The following is a 20,902-nucleotide window of genomic DNA, read 5'->3' on the forward strand; positions in this document are numbered from 1 at the left end:
TCTATATTCATCTTGGATTTTGGAGCACTTGGAACACTTGTGGGCAAAATCGCCATTTTTCGGGAACAAAACTTGACTCCTCTGGAAATATTTTGTGAAACTAACTCATTTGGGCACTAAATATCCAAGAGCTGTTTATTTTTTTTTTATTTTTATTTTTTAAAGATTTTATTTATTTATTTCAGAGAGAGAGAATGAGAGACAGAGAGCATGAGAGGGAGGAGGGTCAGAGGGAGAAGCAGACTCCCCGCCGAGCAGGGAGCCCGATGCGGGACTCGATCCCGGGACTCCAGGATCACGACCTGAGCCGAAGGCAGTCGCTTAACCGACTGAGCCACCCAGGCGCCCTGTGATTTTCCTTTCTTGATATTTGAAATGTTTTTTTTGTTTGTTTTTTAAGATTTTATTTATTTATTTGACAGAGAGAGAATGAGAGACATAGAGCACATGAGAGGGGGGAGGGTCAGAGGGAGAAGCAGACTCCCCGCCGAGCAGGGAGCCCGATGTGGGACTCGATCCAGGGACTCCAGGATCATGACCTGAGCCGAAGGCAGTTGCTTAACCGACTGAGCTACCCAGGCGCCCCCAAGAGCTGTTTATTAAGCATTAAGCATGTACAGGCATGGTGGGCTTGCTTTGTTTTGGGGTGATTCAGTTATAAATAGCGTGGCTCCTACTGTATTCTCTAGTTACCGGAGCAGTTCTGGGCAAACAATAAAAATTCGATGAAGACTTGTCGAATGAGTGCATGAATGTTCTGTGTGTTCTACATGATACACGATTTTGAGGACTGAATCCTGCTCGTGCAGATGTTTTGGTCGTTTCTTCCTGTTTTAAGTAAATGGCATCAGAGAAGAAACTTTATCTAGCCCGGCCTAGTTAGGCTTAGATTTAAGTGAGATGGTTTTGGGGCAGGGGGCGGGGAATATCCATGATATGATGAGATGGGGTTTGAGGGATTTTATGACAGAAATAATAATGATGAATGATAAAAATAATCATCAAGGCTCTGAGAACAAAGGCTTAAATACTTATTAATAATTAGAAGAGGTGGTTCAAAGAAAATGAGCACCTCAAAATGCATTCAATGGGCAAATTGAATTTGGTCCCAGTGAGAGCCTAGCTGTTCTGTTGAGAGAATATTAAACCCCCAGCATTCCACTCTTAAAGGACACAGGGGTACAATTCTATGGAGAGTTGCATGGAAAGCCACCTGGGAGGAAAGAGAGTGCCTACCCGCGTCGGTAAATGATCTCTTCAAGGGCAAGCCAAGAGGGGCTCATTCACTTCATGTGGGTGAACACACTTGTCCCAAGAGGCAGTTTTATTTACAGCTTCTTCCTACTGGATGAGGCTCATTTGTTTTTATATCTCCAATCTACGTGCAGTCCTTGCTCACATTGCATGTGTTATTATAAAACACCTTTCAGTAAGCCACCACTAAAATGGAGTGCTCTAAACAAATGTTCTCTCAGGGCAGTAACTCCTTAATATAAACTGCACTTAATAAAACTGGTCGTGATTCTAGAAAGAAAGGAAGGAGTAAGGCATAGGCCGAGAAAATGTCTGGAAGAAATTTGCAATTAATATTTTACAAGACATTTAGATTCTGATTCCTCCTTGCTGTTAAAATTTAAGAGCTTTTTCAAAACTGTATTCCTCTCTGTTATTACCTCCTTAATTAAATTAATTTATACAGTGAATGCTCTAATGATACTGCTGTAGATTTTCAATCAGAAAGCCTTATTGCTAGAGACAGTATGTGTGAAGACCTTGAAAGAAGAATGACCTAAGGCACAGTGCAGGCATGGGCACGGGGCTCTGGGGCCCTGGACGTCTGACTATTGAAAAGATCGTGGGGGCTTTCCTGCGCCTCAATTAAGGTCTTTATTTTATTTTTTAATTAAGCTAAATCAAGTCGGTGAGAACAAAATGAATCTCGCAGGTCGCCTTCACAAAGATTTCTCTCTGGGAGATACAACGGTGGACGATGACATTTTCTACTGACTTCTTCTACCAGGTAGGCTGTGCCTTCCTGAACAAAAGAAGCCACCTCTGAGCCCGACTTGCCATCCTGTCAACAGGCGGAGGCAACCAAAATCTGTCCAGGAACACGAGTGACTCGGCTTCGGCAAAGGTCAGGTTTGCAGCCAGCCCAAGGGCTCGTCACGTGGTCCTGCCTGACATACCAGAGGTCTTCTCTTCCGGGTGATGGGAGTCTCACTCACTATGCAGCTGAAGGGCAGGCATGCGCACGCACGAACTGCTCTAGCTTAGTGCCTGGCACACAGTAGGCACTCGAGACTCCTTAGTGTTTTGTTAACCTAACGGGATGTCAGGAGTAAATGAGGCATTGTGCCTGAGATGTGATCTGCTGCTCAAGCATCAGGCCTCTCTTTCCAGAGGACGGCGGGGTCAACCCAGGGAAAGGACCCCCAGATGCTCATTCTTTGCTCCTCCCTGTGCTGAGCTGTTGAATTGGCGCCCTTTGTTTCCAATAGTGTATTTCTAGGATTTCTGGTGAGCATTTCAGAGGATGAAAGACCCAGTGTCTTCCTCAGTCACATGGCGTGAAAAATGTGCACTTTCACTCTGCACTGATCTTTCGCCCTATCCCCCCGTCCACTATGGAAAGGGTCTCTACGACCCACACATGGCATGAAGGAAGGGTGCCTGAATAAGATATCCCATCAGCATTTTTTTCCTCTGCCATACTGAGTTCTTTGTTTCTCTCAAGACCAAAAGACGGGTCCCTAAACGTCAATCAAGTTTGGAAGCACGATAAAAGTTCTCTATGATACAAAACATCAGCTGCAAAAGAAAATTAAACGGGGGGGGGGGGGGGCGGGCAACCCAGCGCTATTTGATCTTGTTTTAAATGGAAAGTTTTGGACACTTTAGGAAAAATAAAAAAAGCAGCAAGTGCCTTTTTAATGGATTTTATCCGCAGGAAAAATGATAAACAGAAAAGCTTTAAAGTGTCAGCTGCTGATGTGTTTTTCTTTATCCCTTTTATTTTTATTCAGAAAGAAATTGAAGGCATATGGCAAAGTGCATCATTAATTTCTTATTAATTTCATAATCTGAAGGCAACCAGTTAAAATAGTAGTGCTACAACTTTAAATTACCGAACTCACTTGGTAGTTAATGAGAGATTTAGCACAGCAGGGGGTCTGTTAAATTAAGTTGTGCCTTCACATCACAGTGAGAAAACAGGTGTATATTGGTTTAGAATTATGGAAATGTTGACTAATTCCAAGGCTTGTAATCAAACAGCAAGGCACCCTGCAATATTTTTCCCCCCAAATATGCATTAATCTTTTATGTCTGGTTCCATTTCTTTCTGTCCACCGAAAGCTCACAGCTGAAAGGAAACCAACTTTCATGTTTTCCCGATAGCTGTTCAGGGTGATGTTTATCAGACAGAACTATCCGTAAATGCAATATATGGAACCCTGTTCCCACTTACCTAACTTGAAGTGGCAAATGTACCAGCACTGTGTGCACTGTGAAGGCTGGGAGCCTACAAATCAGACCTGGCTTCTCACGATTTCCCTTTAACCCGCCACAGGTAATGGGGCAGATGAAGTTGAACCGGAGAAAAAGAAAACCAAGAAACAATCCCCAAGCCATCTTTTTCAACTCCAGAATCCTTGCACTTAATGGGTCTCCAAAATCACCATTCCTGACTTCCACATGCAGAATTTTTAAGAAGAGAAAAAACAGAATATATGCAACATTTTTTTTTTTTTTTTTAATACTGAAGATGCTACTTGTTTGCTAGGAAAGGGTCAGAGTAAGATGTCCCAAACAGAAGCAGACTTGCCAGCCCCTTGTATGTTTTTCAACATGGCCCACTCATCATATTAACTCTGGGCTTCTTGAGAGTGTCTTCACCACTAAGGACGGCATACTGGGGAGTTGTGCAAATTTTAGTGGAGTGGATGAATTTAAATTACCCAAGCTTTGCATTAATTTAAAATAGAATGTGATTCGGCATTAATATACCCTAAATGCTAAATAAATTCGTCATCTCAGGAGTTTTTTAAAATATACCAGAAGGGATTTTGTGTGCTGATTATTATAAAGTATTTCTTTTTAAAAGAAGGACTACAAAGTGGTCTTTGGGTTTGATTAGGAGACTGAGAAATTTAAAAAAAAAATTTTTTTTTTCCTATTGTCGGCTGAGCCAGTAAATATTTGTCTTGGTTGCTTCATTTGATAATGTGATCTAACACTGCAGGCTTCTAGAATTTATATTGAAAAAAAAATCCATTTATAAGGAAAACAAAGCTGAAATAATATTAAAAAAAAAGTCACTGAGCAAAAGCACTTAGATATACTAAAACCTGCCTTACTAAAAAACCACCTTAAAAGTTTCAGGGAGAAGTAGCAAAATGGGGAGGGAGGATTCTGCTACCACATGCTTGCTTTTCTGAATCCTCTGCTCTTTGATTTGCTTTAAGGAAAAGGGAGGAGCCACAGAGGTGGGACTGAAGACCATGGTTCATAATTTATTACTTTTGGGTGGCTAAGAAGCTAATGGTTTGAAAACTTTTTCTTGAGTGTCTTGCCACTATAAAATACTATGAAATTTTCAATGGGCCTAAGGTGATTGAAACAAATGCTCTCCTTTCTGGGGGTGATGGGGTATAAAATGCCTATGTGTGCATATGTTAGCATGTGAATACACAGGTGTCCGCGTATGTCTACAGAGACAGCAAAATGGCAGCTGAAAACATTAGGGACACTGTATTATCTTTCTTATACTCTGATCAAACCAGGTTTCAGTGAAATTATTATTACACCACTTACCACAAGTTAGAACCAACGCACATCCGTAGGATATTAAATGAACTCATCACTGATATTTGGGTCAATGGGGAAAATACGCAAACAGCACAAGACACTTTACACCAGCATGCAATATATAAAATTGCCACAAAACCCCAGAAATAACGTGTTCTGATGCAGTAGCTACATACATCAGTTCACTTCTAGTGAATTGTACTAATCATCAAATATTACCAGGAATGAAATGGAAAAAAATTGTAAGCTTTGTATTTTCTGTTCACTATCAATAAGAAGCCACAAATTAGGCATTAAAACATTGACTTTGTTAACCATCGTTGACTGTTGAGAAACCATTAGGAGGTTTAATATTATGGCTGTACAGGGTACATTTTGTCCTTTCAAAAGAAAATCTAAGACTAAATTTCAAAAGGGGCTCCTGGTGAGTAAAAGCTTTTCCTTTTCCATCTGCTTTTCTCGTGTGTGTTGGATTTTTTTTCCCCCCTTTTAAAATCTTAGCCCACCCAATACTCTTTGGCAGCCGCTGCTACCCAGTGGGGTCACTCTGATTTTCTAACGAGGGGACATACTATTTGAGAGCTCTTTCCATCAGCATTAATGCCAGTCCTTCTTTATGGGCCGGCCAGCTGGTTTGGCTGCTGAGGGGAAGAGAGGGGTCAGCACACACTCCTCAAAAGACCAAAGTCATTTTTGCCACTAAGAGCCCATAACTAGAACCTTCAGTTGAAAGGACCATTTTCAAGCAATAAAGTGATTTTGGTACAAAAGTAAACCGACTCACCCCAGGTAAAGTTTTAATATTGTGCAGTGCATTCTGGGCCTCAAGTGCAGCTTTTCTTGTATAAAATGTTACGAAACAACAACCTACAGAGAGAAATGAAAAGGTTTTAGAAATTTCTGTGAATGCTTTGCTTAGATATAATGGAGACTATGGCGAACAAATAATCTACTTAAAAGGATGCACAATGTAAAAATAATAAAGTGCATGAGAACAGTAATAACATCTCAAGCTTTTACCAGTGCCTTTCACCCAAACCATATTTATTAGCTTTACCCACGTTGGAGATCGATTCATAACTCTGTGCACCAACTACCTGGAACACAGCTCTTCAGGAATGAGGGGGGAAGTGGTGGGTGACATGTTAACGGGGCTTGTGTAGCTACATACAGAGAAGTGTTTAATCACAGTGACAATGGCAGGAACTTACAGTAATTACAATTTCCTTAAAGAATATTCTAGAACGTCACATTTTTATTTTTATTTTTTTATTTTATTTTTTTTAAAGATTTTATTTATTTATTTGACAGAGAGTTAGACAGAAGAGCACAAGCAGAGGGAGTGGCAGAGGGAGAGGGAGAAGCAGGCTCTGCACTGAGCAGGGAACCCGATGCAGGACGCGATCCCAGGACCCTGAGATCATGACCTGAGCCGAAGGCAGACGCTTAACCATCTGAGCCACCCAGGCGCCCTAGAACGTCACATTTTTAAAACACTCTCTAGACTCAATGGTTTAGACCACTGGATTATAAGGTTCTGAAAATCTGGGATACTGCTTTCTTCTTTTTTATCTTCACCATTGTGTATATCACAAAGTTCCATATATGAGATACTCAGTATTTGTTGGCCAACACGCAGGGCTATTTTAACCAGTTTGGAAATTCAGTTACGGTATGGGTGGGCACACGCCCGTACCCATGTTTGCACACACTGTCCCACGTCTTATTAGATATGGCTACGGCACATCAACCAGCAACTTTTGGATTCCTTATTTCCAAGAGCAGATGGGAGTCTGGGAGTCCGGGCTGAATACCCCCCGGGAGAGGCCACCCAAGCCCCTCTTCCCAACCAACTTCCTCCACCAAAGAAAATGGTGCTGAAGCCTTGTACCATTACTTCTGCATTCTGAAGGATGGCTGACCCCTTCTTCAGTTTGTAGCCAAAGATACTCGTTAACGCAGCTGTTTAAATTAGATAGTGATACCAGTTAATGATCTGTTCATCAGCATATAGGTTCTTAGCACAGCCAGGCTTGGGAAAAGGGGGTGGAAAAAATGTTTAAAATTTTAAAGAAAGAAGATAATGCCTCTGAGCTGTCTTTGTAAGTTGTGCTGAGGCAGAAAAGGGGGGGATGCACTCATGAAGACTGTAAATATTTGACCCTGAGTGTACTAGAGGGTCCTAAAGCATGGAGCCAGAGAGTTGGGGAGGGCTTTGAGAGGTACTCACACCAAACAGAGTATATACACCAAGTACCATGACAGAAATGCACAGAACTCTGGCATCAACCTTAGTTCTATTTAGGGGAATAAAGTAAATAAGACCAAGGACAGTAAAAAAAAAAAAAAAATGGCAGAGTTGACAACAGGGAGTTGGCATTGCAAGCCATCAAAGGTTGGCTCAGGCATTCCGGTTTTTCAAAACAAAAACTCATTCAAAAGAGTACAGAGGGGCGCCTGGGTGGCTCAGTCAGTTGAACGTCTGACTCTTGATTTTGACTCAGGTCATGATCTCGGGGTCATGGTATTGAGCCCTGTGTCGGGCTCTGCACTCAGCTCGGAGTCTGCTGGAGATTCTCCCCCTCCCCCTTTGCCCCTCTCCCATTCATGCACGTGCACTCACTCATTCTCTTTCTAAACAAATAAATAAAATCTTTAAAGAGTGGGAGAAAATAAAGTTCAATTCCATTCATTCAGCATTTCTAAATACATCTACGGTGCTTCCTCCTCATTTAGATAAGAAATTTGGAAACTTGTCATATATTCGATTTTGTTTTAGTCTACCAAGATTAAATATACAAAATACACAAAACCTTCACCTTCTGGACAAAGCACAATACAATCTTTGCTTCTTGGCACTCAAACTACAGTCATCCAAGGATTAGAAACTTCTAAAATGTAGGAGTTCAATTACATGATGGAAGAAATTGAAAATCATTAAGTTTCTTGAAAGAATCATAGATAGTGGACTGACCATTTTTATTATTATTTATTTATTTTTGAGAGAGAGAGACTGAACTGGGGGGGCAGATGGAGAGGGAGAGAGAGAGAATCTTAGGCAGGGCCCAAGCTCAGTGTGGAGCCTGACATGGGGCTCAATCTCAGGACCCTGGGATCATGACCTGAGCCGATATCAGGAGTCGGACACTTAACCGACTGAGCCACCCAGGTGCCAGACTGACCATTTTTTTAGATGAGTTTTTCACTTTAGCTATTTTGACTCCTGTGACCAGAGTTCATTTGACCTGATTGTAGTTTTTTTTTTTTTTTTTTACTGAACTGTTCAATTTAATGAGTGACTCTGGCTTTAGTGGCATGATGTGAGCCCAAGACCAGCTATAGGAATTGCTTCGGATCTAGGAAGAAGTTTAAACAGGGAAGTCAAGTCCCTGCTTCCAGCAACCCACTGCAATCACTCTAAGAAGAAGAAGAGGAAGACAGAAATACCAACTATGCTTCACTGGGCTTGGCCTAGTAAGAAAAGCAGAGAGAGACATCGTAACCTCTGCCTTCTGAAAGCCCCTCACAGAAGCTCAGGAACTTCTTCTCTCCCTCTCCTGGGCTTATGGTGTTGGCTGCTGGAGAAGGGAGCAATGGGGAAGCTCGAAACTTCAACCACGATAACCAGAGCTTCTGGATAGGGGCAGAGTCTGATACCCTCATGCAGACAGATTTTGGGACGGGGTTATTTAGAAGAAAGAAGACTTAACAGTGGAGTGGAAGTCATAAGGCATGTGCTTGCCTGGAGAGAAAGCAATTCAGAAGATGAACAAGAAAGCCAGGGTGGCCAGGCTCAGAGCTGAGAAGGAAGTGCAGACCAGCATACAGGGATGGTGGAAGGGCGGGCAGGGGCACCGAAAATGGCGAACTAAAGACAATGGTAAGATAAAAGCGCAAGGAGCAAAGATGATGCTCCTGAGTAAACCCCGTGTGTGGGTCCAACCGGAAGAGCTCCGACCAAGCTGCAACGGTCTTGGGAATAAAAGAAGTGCTCCTGCCTTCAACGTCTGAACAAAATCCCTACTACTTCTCACTGCCTGAAATCCGCTAGGAAGGTACAGTTTGTTTCAATTTAAGTATTAAAATGCTCCCCATGGGGATGGAAACATCTAATTGTTCTTAGCTATTTACATCTTCGTGTCAATTTGGCTAAAGCACTTTCCTCTTGAACAAAGTCTGTAGTGAATAGAAGGTGGTGCGTGCGTGTGTGTATGTGTGTGTGTGTGTGTTTAGAGAAAGGACAAGTGAGCAGTGTGAGATAGGGAGGCAGAGAGGAAAGGAATGAGGAGATGAGTCTCATGTCCAAAAGGGCAGATGGGAAGATACCCCAAATCTCAAACTCTTCCCAGGTGCATCCAGTGTCCTCTTAGCTTGTGCAATCAGGGTTACCTCGACAGACCCTCTTCAAACTGCGTAGCTCTCGCCTCCTTTACCCATTGAAACAAAGGTTTTTTAGAGATTATGCCAAGCTAAGGTCTAGTTGTAGTTGTAATAATACACAGGAGAACATCCTGGTTGATACTGGTGATCTGCTTCCCGACCCCCAAACCAATAGCTCAGCCCCTCGGTGCTGTGCTTGGGAATCAGACTTAGCACCTTTGGAAAACGTGGGCACAGCTCCTCCCCATGACCCCAGGCGTGGCGAGCAGGGGCTGGGCTGAATTTCTGCCTCTGCTTGTAGCCTCAGCTGTTTACCCTCATGCACTGAACTACTTGCACAAACACGGGGGTTTTGGGGAAGACAACAGGATTGGGAATATCACCTCAAGACTCCACTTTCGGTTTCATATATTTGGTTCCTGAGTGACTTAGACAGAAATAGCTTACTTCCTCTATACCTTAGTTGCTTTAGTTTCATTACCTCTTAATCCGAGAATAAAAACCAGGGCTGCCTAAAATCCTTCTCAAAACAACATGGATATACGGCCAAAGTGTTTTGTTTAGAACAAGTTTTTAAAAAGTCAAAATTATTCTTTACTTTTCTTGAGCTAAAAATAACTTACACTTCATTTCAGCATGCATACTAATTCACCTAATAAAAACAGTGTTTGATTAAAGTTCTCTTAAAATTTGCAGGATAAATACAGAAGTACAAATTCAAGTAGCCACCTTAGATATGGTAATTTGTGGTTTTCCCCCCAAAGAGATATTAGTCTGTACACCACCAATATAAGACTCTTATTTCTGAGAGTACCCTCCCAGCTAATAACGAGTCTTTTTCATCCATCCATCACTTGATACACTCACTTAAAATCTTAGATTCATTGACCTGCAGGGATTATTTCAACAAAAGGAAGGGAGAAATACTATTTGCCTTGATGTAGTCATTATCATGGCAAAAGGTCAGGAAGCTACTACAGATCCCAGAAAACCCATGACGGTTCAGCGAAGTTGGGATTTTCTTTCTTGCCTCCCCTCTCTGGATGTACAGCTGTTAAGGGAACCACCTGTCTCTTAGATCTCCCTGCACCAGCTGTAACTCAGGTCTGAAATTTACTGGATTCATTTTCAGGTCAGCTGCAACACCAGATGGCTCCGCAGTCCGATTCAGACCTCCCTTCTTAACGGGTTCTTTTTCAAACATCCTTGTAAGGTGGGTGGTTAAACACCTACATTCGCAGGTGTTCTTCCACAGCCCGCGGCTGCAGCAAGCACCAAGGAGACAACCCCTCCGGCGTCAGCAGCGTTCTGGAATCCCCCTCTCCCAGTTGCCCGTGGAGTGCCGAAGAAGGTTCTGCTCCATGTCTGAGACCAGAAGTGACCTGGCAGGAGGCTCTGGGGGATTAGCGGGGGCTAATGCAGTCTGGCCAGTCAGGTGCTGCGACAGGCCCTCCAATTTCTGCTCAGTGCGGCTGAGTTACGCTGGCCCTGCATGTCTCTACCTTGTCACACAGCCTCACAAGCAGGTGTGCTGGACGAGTCCTGCCACCTTTATCCACCCGTTCAGGAGTCTCTGCCCGTTGCAGAAACTCTAAAGGATACACATGATGTCCCGCCCACACGTTCCTATATAGCATCTCACTTTTCAACAGTTTTGACAATTCATTGTATCATTAAGGGCTTTGCATTTCGGAGCCACCCTGCCCACCCCAAATCCATCTTTCACGGGTCTATTTATCAATACCTCCCTGTGACTCCTCACCAGGGCTTTTTCAATTCATGGGTGCCATAGGTTTGGGGGTAAAACTTGGGAGGTGATTCCAGAACCAAATACCAGTGTGTTAGGCCCACGTGGAGCCTAACAGGTGCCCCAGGAAGGACTCCTCTGCTGATCACCACGAGACGCTGGTGAGTCTGTACACACCTTGGGGAGGGGTAACCTCTGAAAGCTGGCCGACCACTCACATCTCCCTGGGAATTCAATTTGCTGCTTAGCTTGGAACATACCTAGCAGAGCTCCCAGGAAGGCGACATAAGATACATCAACTTTGATGGTAAAGAAGGCCTAGAAAGATCTTGGGGGAGCAGAGAGCCCTCTATGAAGGCCAGCCTCTGGTTGGTCAGCAAGCAGCAAGTAGAGGCTGGGCCCCGAAAGAGTGAGTCAGAGGGACTGGGAGACTTTGGTCACCCAGATTCCCACACTTTGACAAGTTTAGCAATGTGGTTGCATATGTTCTGCATATGAAGCAATGCGCAATCAGCATTATAATTAATTGTGTGATATGAGTAGACCATTTTGTCTCAGAAGTTGAGAGTGGCAGTTCCCACAGAGGCTAAGCGCTACCTTCTCCAAACAGGGTAGTTGGTGTCTGACTATATCTCTTCACAAAGAGTTTTCTGCTGTCATGAAGAGTTCCCTCTGGTATTTTGCCGGCTTAATTGCAGAATAATTTGAGGCACTGTTAGGTTTTTGCTGTTTCCAAAGATAAAGCCCCAAGCAAGACAGGCCAATGGTAACTACATACACACACACACACACACACACACACCACACACACATCAGTAGTGTATTTAAAATCATAAAGACACTCAACTTTACTGAAAGACTTTAATTTTAAATGATCAAGTAGATTTATCCTCCAAGAAACCATCTGGATTATCACAAATCTTTTCAAACCACAGCTGTTTCTCTTGAAAATCTTTACTTGGAAACTCTTGGTAATAATACTCACAAAGAAAAATAAATGCACTGCTTACGTAGAGATCACCAGTTTCTATCATGGCTTGCCCTGAGTCAAACAGCACTCTTGTTCATATTCTTCAGTTGGAGGGCAGTGTGGACACAGCCTTAGAGAATGATACCAAAAACCAGGTTTTAAAATTAGCTCTGGGGCGCCTGGGTGGCTCAGTCGGTTAAGCGACTGCCTTCGGCTCAGGTCACGATCCTGGAGTCCCGGGATCGAGTCCCGCATCAGGCTCCCTGCTCAGCAGGGAGCCTGCTTCTCCCTCTGACCCTCCCCCCTCTCATGTGCTCTCTCTCTCTCATTCTCTCTCTCTCAAATAAATAAATAAAATCTTAAAAAATAAAAAAATAAAACTAGCTCTGCCCTTAGGAAAACCGACACCATACTCATTAATGAAATTTCCTCTGAGGTTTCCAAACCTTGCCGCACTGGGGAGGGACGGAACGAAGGATTAATATGCCGTGGAGACGCCATTTTAAAGACAGCTTTAAGTCTTTTACTCTAAACTATGGATGACAAGGCAGTTTGTACTACAGAACCCAGGCTTAAAGACGGGAGGTCAGTGACTTCAACGGTTTTCAGTTATTGGAATAGTCACTGGTCAGCTACCGGATGGAAGGTTCGGATCCTGCGCCAACAACCTACACTCACAACGCGTTGCACAGGGAGCCAGCCCTCCACACAGCTACTCTACTGGAACTCCTCATGATTCTCCTGGAGCCACCAGCCTAGACTGAGGTAGTTGCTCCTTGAAAGGTACTCTCATAAATAGGAGAAAGGGGCTTTCTGGAATGTTCTAGTCGTAAATGTTGATTCTTCTTTTTTTTTTTTTTAATTTTTTGATGCTACTCTTTTGTAATATCTTAATGTGGAAGATGGTGGAACATCTTCTGAAATACGTAATTTTCCGTATTAAGTTATTATAACTGAAGAAGAACATCAGGATGGAGGAAAGGCGGCAAAAAAAAAAAAAAAGATTTCCCACAACTCTGGCTAAGCTGATAAAATAAAAGTATATCACGTTTGGAGCGTACAGGTGTTGTGCCCTGAACACCTGTCTCCCATGTGAACTCCATCCATGGGGCTGTTCACATCCTCAAGTCCATTCAACATACCAAACACGGGAAATTTACATGACTTTCTAAATCTCAGCCAATAAAACACTTGAAAACAGCCACAAAATGATCATCTGATGACTGAACGCTGTACTTAACTTATTTCCGTTAAAAACAAAGTAATAGTCCTGGCAGACATATTTAGCTCAAGATACATATGAATTCAGGACATCGGCAAAGCCATCATGTTGTGAATTGAGAATTCCTTTCAAGGCTGCCTTTGAATTCCGAGGGGCCGACAGATCAAGGGACGAAGGCTAAATTAGTGAACCCGCTATGTTTTTATTCTTTCTGTGAATGAAGCTCTCTTTTGTATGCACATTTGCAAGCAAAGCAGGTGCCTGCCTTACACAAGTTGAACTGCAATTGGGATCTTGGCTTCTTGTCAAGTCAGGAGCACACAAACCAGTTTAAGTCAAAAGAGGACATACTTCCCATACTTGATTCCCCTTGTAATCTCTTTTCTCCCCCAATCTTAGCCACTATATAGAGAATTTAATACTTTTTTTTCAGAGTCCAAAGGTTGCTGATCTAAGTGGTACATTTTGTGCTCAAGTGAATCTTCCACACACTAAAGTTTTCGACTATCAATCACTGGCCTCACCCTTGCCAAGACCCCCGACTTTCAGTTTCTACAAAGCAGTTAAAGGTTAAAAAAACCCCATCAAAAATCCCCTGAATTAAATTTTTAAAGAAAACTCAGCAATGACCTTAAAAACAAAACAAAAACAAAAACGGGAAGTAGTTTTCCAGTGGTCTAGAAGGTGACCCCTTAGCAACTTGAGGAAAAAGACAATGACGGGATGCCATTCTTAAACCGACAAAGACCCTTCGGAAGGCGAACTGGTCCACTGGAGAGGCATGGATGGATCCCCTTCCTCAGCCCAAAGCCTACCCTCCAAGAGCTGGCCCTGACAGGGAAGACCCCCCGCAAATGCAACGTTGTTAAGTCATGGCTGCCATGGTCCTAGGTGTTTATCCCTTCTACTCTGTCCTCACAACCTGGCTTGCTCTAGAGGAGCGCAAGATGGGCCGTCACCATTAATGCTCTGATTTCACAAGCCACATTTAACATCCAGGCCCCTTACTGGGCACGTTTCTGTGAACCTGTGTACCACACCTTCCTTAGCGTAGCTCCTCTGAACTTGGGACGCGGCACCAGGACGGCCACAGTGAAGGAAAGGAATAAAACAAAAGCAGCAATCAAAGCAGACATTAGTTAGCTATGGGAAGGGCCTGCAAGAAGATGAAGGGGTTTTGTTCTGCACCGCACCCCTTTTTTGCTTTAAATTCAAAACTGGGGGAAAAAAATTAGAGGAAGTTAACAGGTAATGGCTTTCTCTTGGCTTCTGTACCTCTTCCATGGATGGGATTTTCCAATTAGTTAATGCTAGTCACCTAACTCTCCTCCCACGATCACACAAGTAGCTAAGAGCAAAGGCATCACCATCCGGGTAATTACTGATTGACGGCACCTTTCAACGTCAATGCCGCCGATCAGAGGAGAAAATGCCATGAGCCACCAAGAGGTTCTGCCTTCCTCTGAAAGATCCCCAGAACGGCGGCCACCTCCTTTCATGGCACCAAAAATATCTTCTTATAACCTAGACACCCCTCGTTTTAAACTTCGGACAGTCTCCTGGGACAAGCTTTATTTCCCTCCCTCTAGTTGAGAGTGGGACTTCCCTGGCTAGAATGACAGCTGCCCAAAACAAATGCCACATCCTGTAGAAATCAACTTTTAATAAAACCGCATCCAATTAGCCGACCCGGACTGCCGTCCCCAGCAGGGTTACTGCTCTACAGCAAACCTCAGCCAATTTTCCAACCAAGGCGAGAAGAGGGATCTCACCCACTCCGAGCAGCCCCGACCGCTTTCCTCAGACTCCATACCTGACCCGCCGTGACCACATTCTGTTAACTGGCCACCAGATCTAGGCCACCACCAACCTCCTGCTGCCCTGGGGCCTTCTCCTGGAGGAACCATCTCCTGATACTCCCATGGCCCTGTGAACGAACTCAGGCACGCTTTCTAAATCTTCTGCCAAGAAAATTGAGTTTTTCTTTCTTTCTTTCTTTTTTTTTTTTGACCTAGATTAAATCTACTGCATTTTCAAGCCTTTTGGGAAAGCAACTGAGGACGAATGTGCAGAGCTTTGTGTGCCCTGCAACACTTCCTCACCATTATTATGTAAATCCCAACAAGAACGCAGCACAGATCGAAAAAGACATCAAGGGCAAAGATGCTGGAATCTGCTCTCTCCCAGTCCCTGGGCCTCTGAAAAAAACCCACTTATGTTGAACCACTTCAAATGTCTAATAGCTGTAAAAGTATCTGAAGAATTTTAATGTCACCTTTCCCCCAGATAGCACGAGCCCTGCATTTAGCTGTTTCTTGAATGCTCCAACTCCGCTCTAAGCATGGGAAGGCCAGAGGCTTGGTGCCTTTGCTTGTGAAGGAGCCATGGGGGACAGGATGAAGCAGGCGAGCAGCCTCCTTTATTGGGAACGTCATTAGATCTCTGGAATGCAAGGTAACAGGCGAACTGTGGATTTGGTTTTCATTTTTTAAAAGACTAATTCTAGAGTTGACAGGAGGACCTTATTTTTTCTCTGAAGGTAAGAAAAACAAAGTAACTTTAGGTCGAACCTGACAAGCCAACTGGAAGGATGGCCATAGCAAGTAGTCTCCCCAAAACCGGCGTGGCGGCCCGGGTCAGTCTCCTCAGAGTCTGGGTGATGAGGCGGTGATGGGTACCCATGGCGACGGCAGGAACTGCTCCTTCTCCAAGGGCCTGGCCACTTGAGTGGGGCGTCAGCGTCAGTTCACCAAGAGAATTTCACAGAGATGAAGGAAGGCATCCCAGGGTTAAATGTGGTAGAAGGTAGTTCTACCCTGAATCCAATTAAAAAGGATTTAGGTTCCAAAGTACTGAGGGACCTCATTAAAAGGAAGTTTCTAATATAAGTTTATTTCGTAGGATGAATTCTCTTGAGGACAGGATGGCATTATAATTAGGAGCCTAGCAGCAATGAGAGTAAGTTGAAATCATATCTGTTTTCCTAGGATTCTCAATTCAGCACACTGGGCTGTATGATGCTTTCTGGCCAGACCAGTCTCGTGAGTCTCAACTTCTTGATCCTGCTTCAATGGTGGGGTCACTTACATTCATGGACACCTCACATACGGGCCCTGTATCGTTAGCTTGGGTAAAATAAAGCTCAGCTCAGTTATTTCAGCACTCATCTGTGGTACCGCTGTATTCTATTTTACGGGCCTGTTCTAAGGCTGGGGCTGCACTGTCCTAAGAGGTATTTCAATCTGAGTTAGAACCAAGGTATTTTTTTTTTTTTTTCCTAGAATCAGAGTGTGGAAACTCCTATCTACTTCCTACCTCTGGTCTCTCTGGTCACCCTGAAATGGAGAGGCACAAAACTGCATCCTGGCTAAGGTAAAGATCTGTACTGATTCTGGTCTTTTTCCTGTGGTGGAGGATTCGGAAGAGCTGATATTTATGGCCTTGATAACTGTCTCACCCAGTCCCATGGTAACTGAGTCATCTTTCATGTGCATGGAGATCAGGGAGGGAGATATTTTTACAAATTGCCTGGAACAGCAGAACTCATATGAGAAATGCACTTTTGTAGCCGACTATAAATTGATGTTCCGGGGATAAAAGGCAAGTATCCTTGGGCCCGGAGTTCTCATGGCAGAGACTATGACAGTTTTCAAAGCGACGCCGAATATTTCTGTCCTGCTTCATTCATAAAGCTTGCCGGTGAGTGAAGGAGTCACCCCTTATCAGCATTTTAGACTGACTGGGCATTTGACAAATTTCTTAACCTCTTTCAACCTCTGTTTTTTTATTTGTAAAATGGGGTTAGTAACAGCAATTACACCACAGGGTTATTCTATTAAACAACATAATTGATGAAAATGGAGGACACAGCCCTTGACATAGACATCAGAGTGCTTAATAAATGTGCCAGATTATTGTCCACCTTGAATTGGTTACGTTCCTCCAAAGCCCCATGCCCAAAGAGACAGGTGAGGGACAAGGCAGCATCGCCCCAATGTCACAACACAGGAAACCGAGGCATAGAAAGGCCACATCAACATGCCTGCCACAATGTCGCATGGCTCCCCGCTGGTCTCTCGATGGAGGGAGACAAGGGAGCCTCTTTTGTAAGTGATGACCACTCACCCTTTAATAGGGTTTGGAATTGATTTTGTTGTCTTGCTTTCTGAAGTAATTACTTGGAACTAGCCAAGTTCACCCATTTGCATGGTCTTCGACTACTCCGAACATCCATTTACATGGCCTCTGAAGTGTCAATCAATTTTAATGGAATCATTTTGATGACTTCCCTATTCAGGGGCCAACAAAATTTTAGCCAACTGTACACTTGGTGGTACTCCCCCAAGGGGCAAAAATTCCCTAAAACAGTTTGTGATGTGAAATAAAGCCCGTCGCCATCTAATGGGCACACTCGGGTTTCATTATTATAAAAGGAGTTTAACCACAGGCTTGTCACTTCCCTTGATGTCAGCAACAACAGAGGAGGGAAAACAGGGACACGGGGCTGCACACAAGGAGAGGGCACTCTAAATGTCTCGGATCAGGGGACGCAGGGGAAGAAAATGTGAGGAAGAGAACTGGGGTACATGTGTCCAAAGTGTATTTAGGCACCCCCTGAATAGAGGGGTTTCCAGGGGCTGGATTTCATTTTGAGAGTTGCCATCACCGTGAAAAGACTCGAGAAGAAAATCACTGATCGTCTTATAAACTGCTGTCTTAATCACAGTGGAGGTGTGGCCTTAGTATCAGGCCTATCTAAGGACTGCTGAAGGTCTCTGAGTGCCGGGGGGCCACGTTGAAAGGCTCCTTGGTCCCCTGCACAAGGCGCAGCACGGTGCTGGGCATCTACTTCTTGATGGATTGTCCTGGGGCCATTTTCCCATCTGTCTGCCCCACAGCAACACGGCTTTCTTTCAGACTTCATGTTCCACGAGCCTTCCTGATTGGGGCGACCAGAGATAAAAACCGTCCATGCAACACACTGTTCACCTCCGGAGAAAGGGCTCTGGTTTAGCCGACCAATTTCTGAGCTAAGATAGGTGTGGTCTACTGGTTGAGTGAGACAGATTTTGTTCCATTGGTTTAGTAAGATCATGTATACAGAGCACCAAGCTCAGAATCTGGCACCTAGAACCCATGGAAGAAAGATTAGCTGCTTTTCTTCCTTCTACTGTAGGGTATCATTTTAGGGGCACCAGGAAGCCTTCTTCTACATCTAGGATGATTCAAGAATTCATGCCAGTGGGGACACTTGGGAAAGTGGAAGGGGGTAATGTCAGTGATTATCCCAGGACAACAGGTGGGAACCACAGGGCGACTGCAGACAAAGCTCCACACACCCTCTCCATCACTCTCCTGGTCCTCACTTTCCACCCTGGGGCCCAAATCCAACGACACAGACTGTGTGCCAAAGACCACCAGGCCTCGTTGTTCTAAATCTCACCCCTCACATCTACTGAGTGCAGCCTTCCATTTTTCAGGAAACTAAGTAAGTATAACAGATTATGGATACAAGAAAAATATAATACACGGTCCATGCACTTGATGTATTTAATATTTAGTTGTAGACTTAAGTGCTCATTCTTTAGCAGGTGGAGAGAAGATTCATCTTCTTTGCCTACAGAATCTCTCCCTAGAAAACCTCAGAGGGAAAAGTGAAATATCTCCTTGATTTCAAGATTACAGAAAATTCTACACGCCACACACTGATTAGCAGCCATTTGGTTTCACTCGAGAAGAACATGCCATCTATCAGCCAGCCTTCCCCACGCCGCGCACACACTCAGAAGCGGGATTTGATCTAAAAACTTTCATTTCTCTCAATCATTACCAATGACACTTATTCTTCTGTGAAACCTTTAGAGAAAAGAGAAAAGGAATCTCCTGCAGCCTCCCCCTTCCATCCTGAGATGACTGGTTGAAGATGGATTTCCAAGCTTGTAGCTCTTTTGGACTTAAGGGCTGCTGCTTGTGTGGATTTTGAGCACAAGATTATTAAGACCCGGATGGGAGGCAGGGCAGGCTGCAAAATCCTCCGCAGTGAGCTACAGGGCGCTGGGCACCACAGATCAGTTCCACTGCCAAGCCTCTGCCATACTCACTCGGCGGCCTAATTGTGCAGATAATAAATGATAATGACACTTCTTTGCAGTTGGAGGAGATCCTCCCCCATCATGAAGGGTCTCATGGTTAGTTCTAGATTTTATTCAATCTTAGGAAGATCAAGAGCTCAGGCAATCCCCAACAGTGGAGGTTAGGGGGATCTTTTATGGTTTGTCCTGGGGCACTTTTCATGTTAGCGGGAGGAAGGGTCACCTTCTCAACTGTAATTGTCTTGGGCTAATGTTAAAGTTGGTGTGAATTCGCTGAGCACGCTCTGATCCGTCAGGAGGGACGTGGTCCACATGACTGCTGGGTAGCCGAGAAAGTCGTCTGGGATTCCAGTGTGCCGTGAGGAGCAACAAACAGAATTCCTCACATCTCATGTCATTCTTCTGACATGTGCAGAAGGCTGGGTGGAGAGCTTTCCCTCCTTCATGTTTGGACTGAGGTCACTGATAAACAATTCAATCACTCTTCATCTAATTCTGTTGTGCTTTTTAATTCCTATGGTGGTAGGTTTCTAAAAGATTCAACGTTATGACGGGAGGCAAAGTAAACTCCTAAGATTTCATTCCCAGTCCATCTTACACACTATGTGTTAAGAGCTGTCATAGCTGCTATATTCCAAGTATCTGACATAAACCGTAAAGTAACTCTGGGTCTAAAATAAACCGTAGAATAACTGTATGGACAGATCTGTAATAGTGTTTACCCGGGGGAGTCAGAGCATAACCTTGTCTATACAACATGGCCGACAGCCAAATTCTAAGGCTAAAGATAGTCAAACAAGGGTGCCAGGAGTTAGATTCGGTTCATCTGGTCTGCCACCATGCCTTATAACATGATTCCCAGCCTTGGACTGCAAAAATGCACATAATACCTTTCTACAATCCAATTGCATCTTATAACAGTGTTTCTCAAACGTTCCTAAAGATCACCACCACCTGGAGTGTGTGCAATAAAACAGATTCCTGGAACCCACCCCGGGGTCCTACTGGGTGTGGACGTCCCGGGCAAAGGGCTGGAAATCTGTACAGATGTCCCCAGGGAGGCTTACTCTCTAAGAAGTGTGGGAAGCTCTTCAGGGAAAGACCCCCATGGCAGACGCCACCTGCTGTGGCCACACGCTCATCCTCTCCTTCCACCGGCCAGGACTGGCGTGGAAGTGCATTTGCTAGCCTCTTGCCGTGTAACTCACGGCAGTCTAAGGGAAGGTGAGTGCGGGGGATATTTGCTGCTTCAGGGACAGAGCTGTTATTATTTTTTTAAGATTTTATTTATTTGATAGAGAAAGAGTGAGAGTGCACGCACACAAGCAGGGGGAGCAGCAGGGAGAGGGAGAAGCAGGCTCTCCACAGAGCAGGGAGCCCGACGCAGGACTCGATCCCAGGACCCCAGGATCATGACCTGAGCTGAAGGCAGACGCTTCACCGACTGAGCCCCCCCAGGAGCCCCAGGCCAGTTAATAGATGGGACCTAACTTCTCCGTATCTTCCTTCCTTTTCTTCTGGATGGATCAGACAGGGAAAAAGTAAAGGCCCCCGGGCGAAGGCAGAGCCAGAAGATGCAGCTGGCTGGATCCCAGACCAGCAGGTGGGGGAAAGCTGCCCACCACCAAGAACACCCAGAAAGGCTTAGTAACATGAGCAAGAAAGAGACTTCTGCTGTGTCT

At 44.4% G+C, this 20,902-nt stretch overlaps 1 protein-coding gene across 12 annotated transcripts in view; it reads right to left on the bottom strand.

The window, feature by feature from the left end:
• The window catches only part of CELF2 (CUGBP Elav-like family member 2), a 521,311-nt gene that overhangs the window by 104,188 nt on the left and 396,221 nt on the right, over positions 1-20,902 (bottom strand). For 11 of the 12 annotated variants that reach the window (XM_045874446.3, XM_045874447.3, XM_045874438.3 and 8 more), the window contains one exon: positions 5,594-5,676. In XM_045874446.3, coding sequence (XP_045730402.1) covers positions 5,594-5,676 — 83 coding nt within the window. Of the gene's footprint in view, positions 1-5,593; positions 5,679-20,902 lie in introns of those variants that run through there. The other variant, XM_064592082.1, reaches the window with a different exon arrangement.

The sequence above is a fragment of the Mirounga angustirostris genome, unplaced genomic scaffold (genome assembly GCF_029215605.1).
Source record: "Mirounga angustirostris isolate CCGP_5_RB_7025 unplaced genomic scaffold, mMirAng1.0.hap1 SCAF_5, whole genome shotgun sequence".
NCBI classification, from domain to species: Eukaryota; Metazoa; Chordata; class Mammalia; order Carnivora; family Phocidae; genus Mirounga; species Mirounga angustirostris.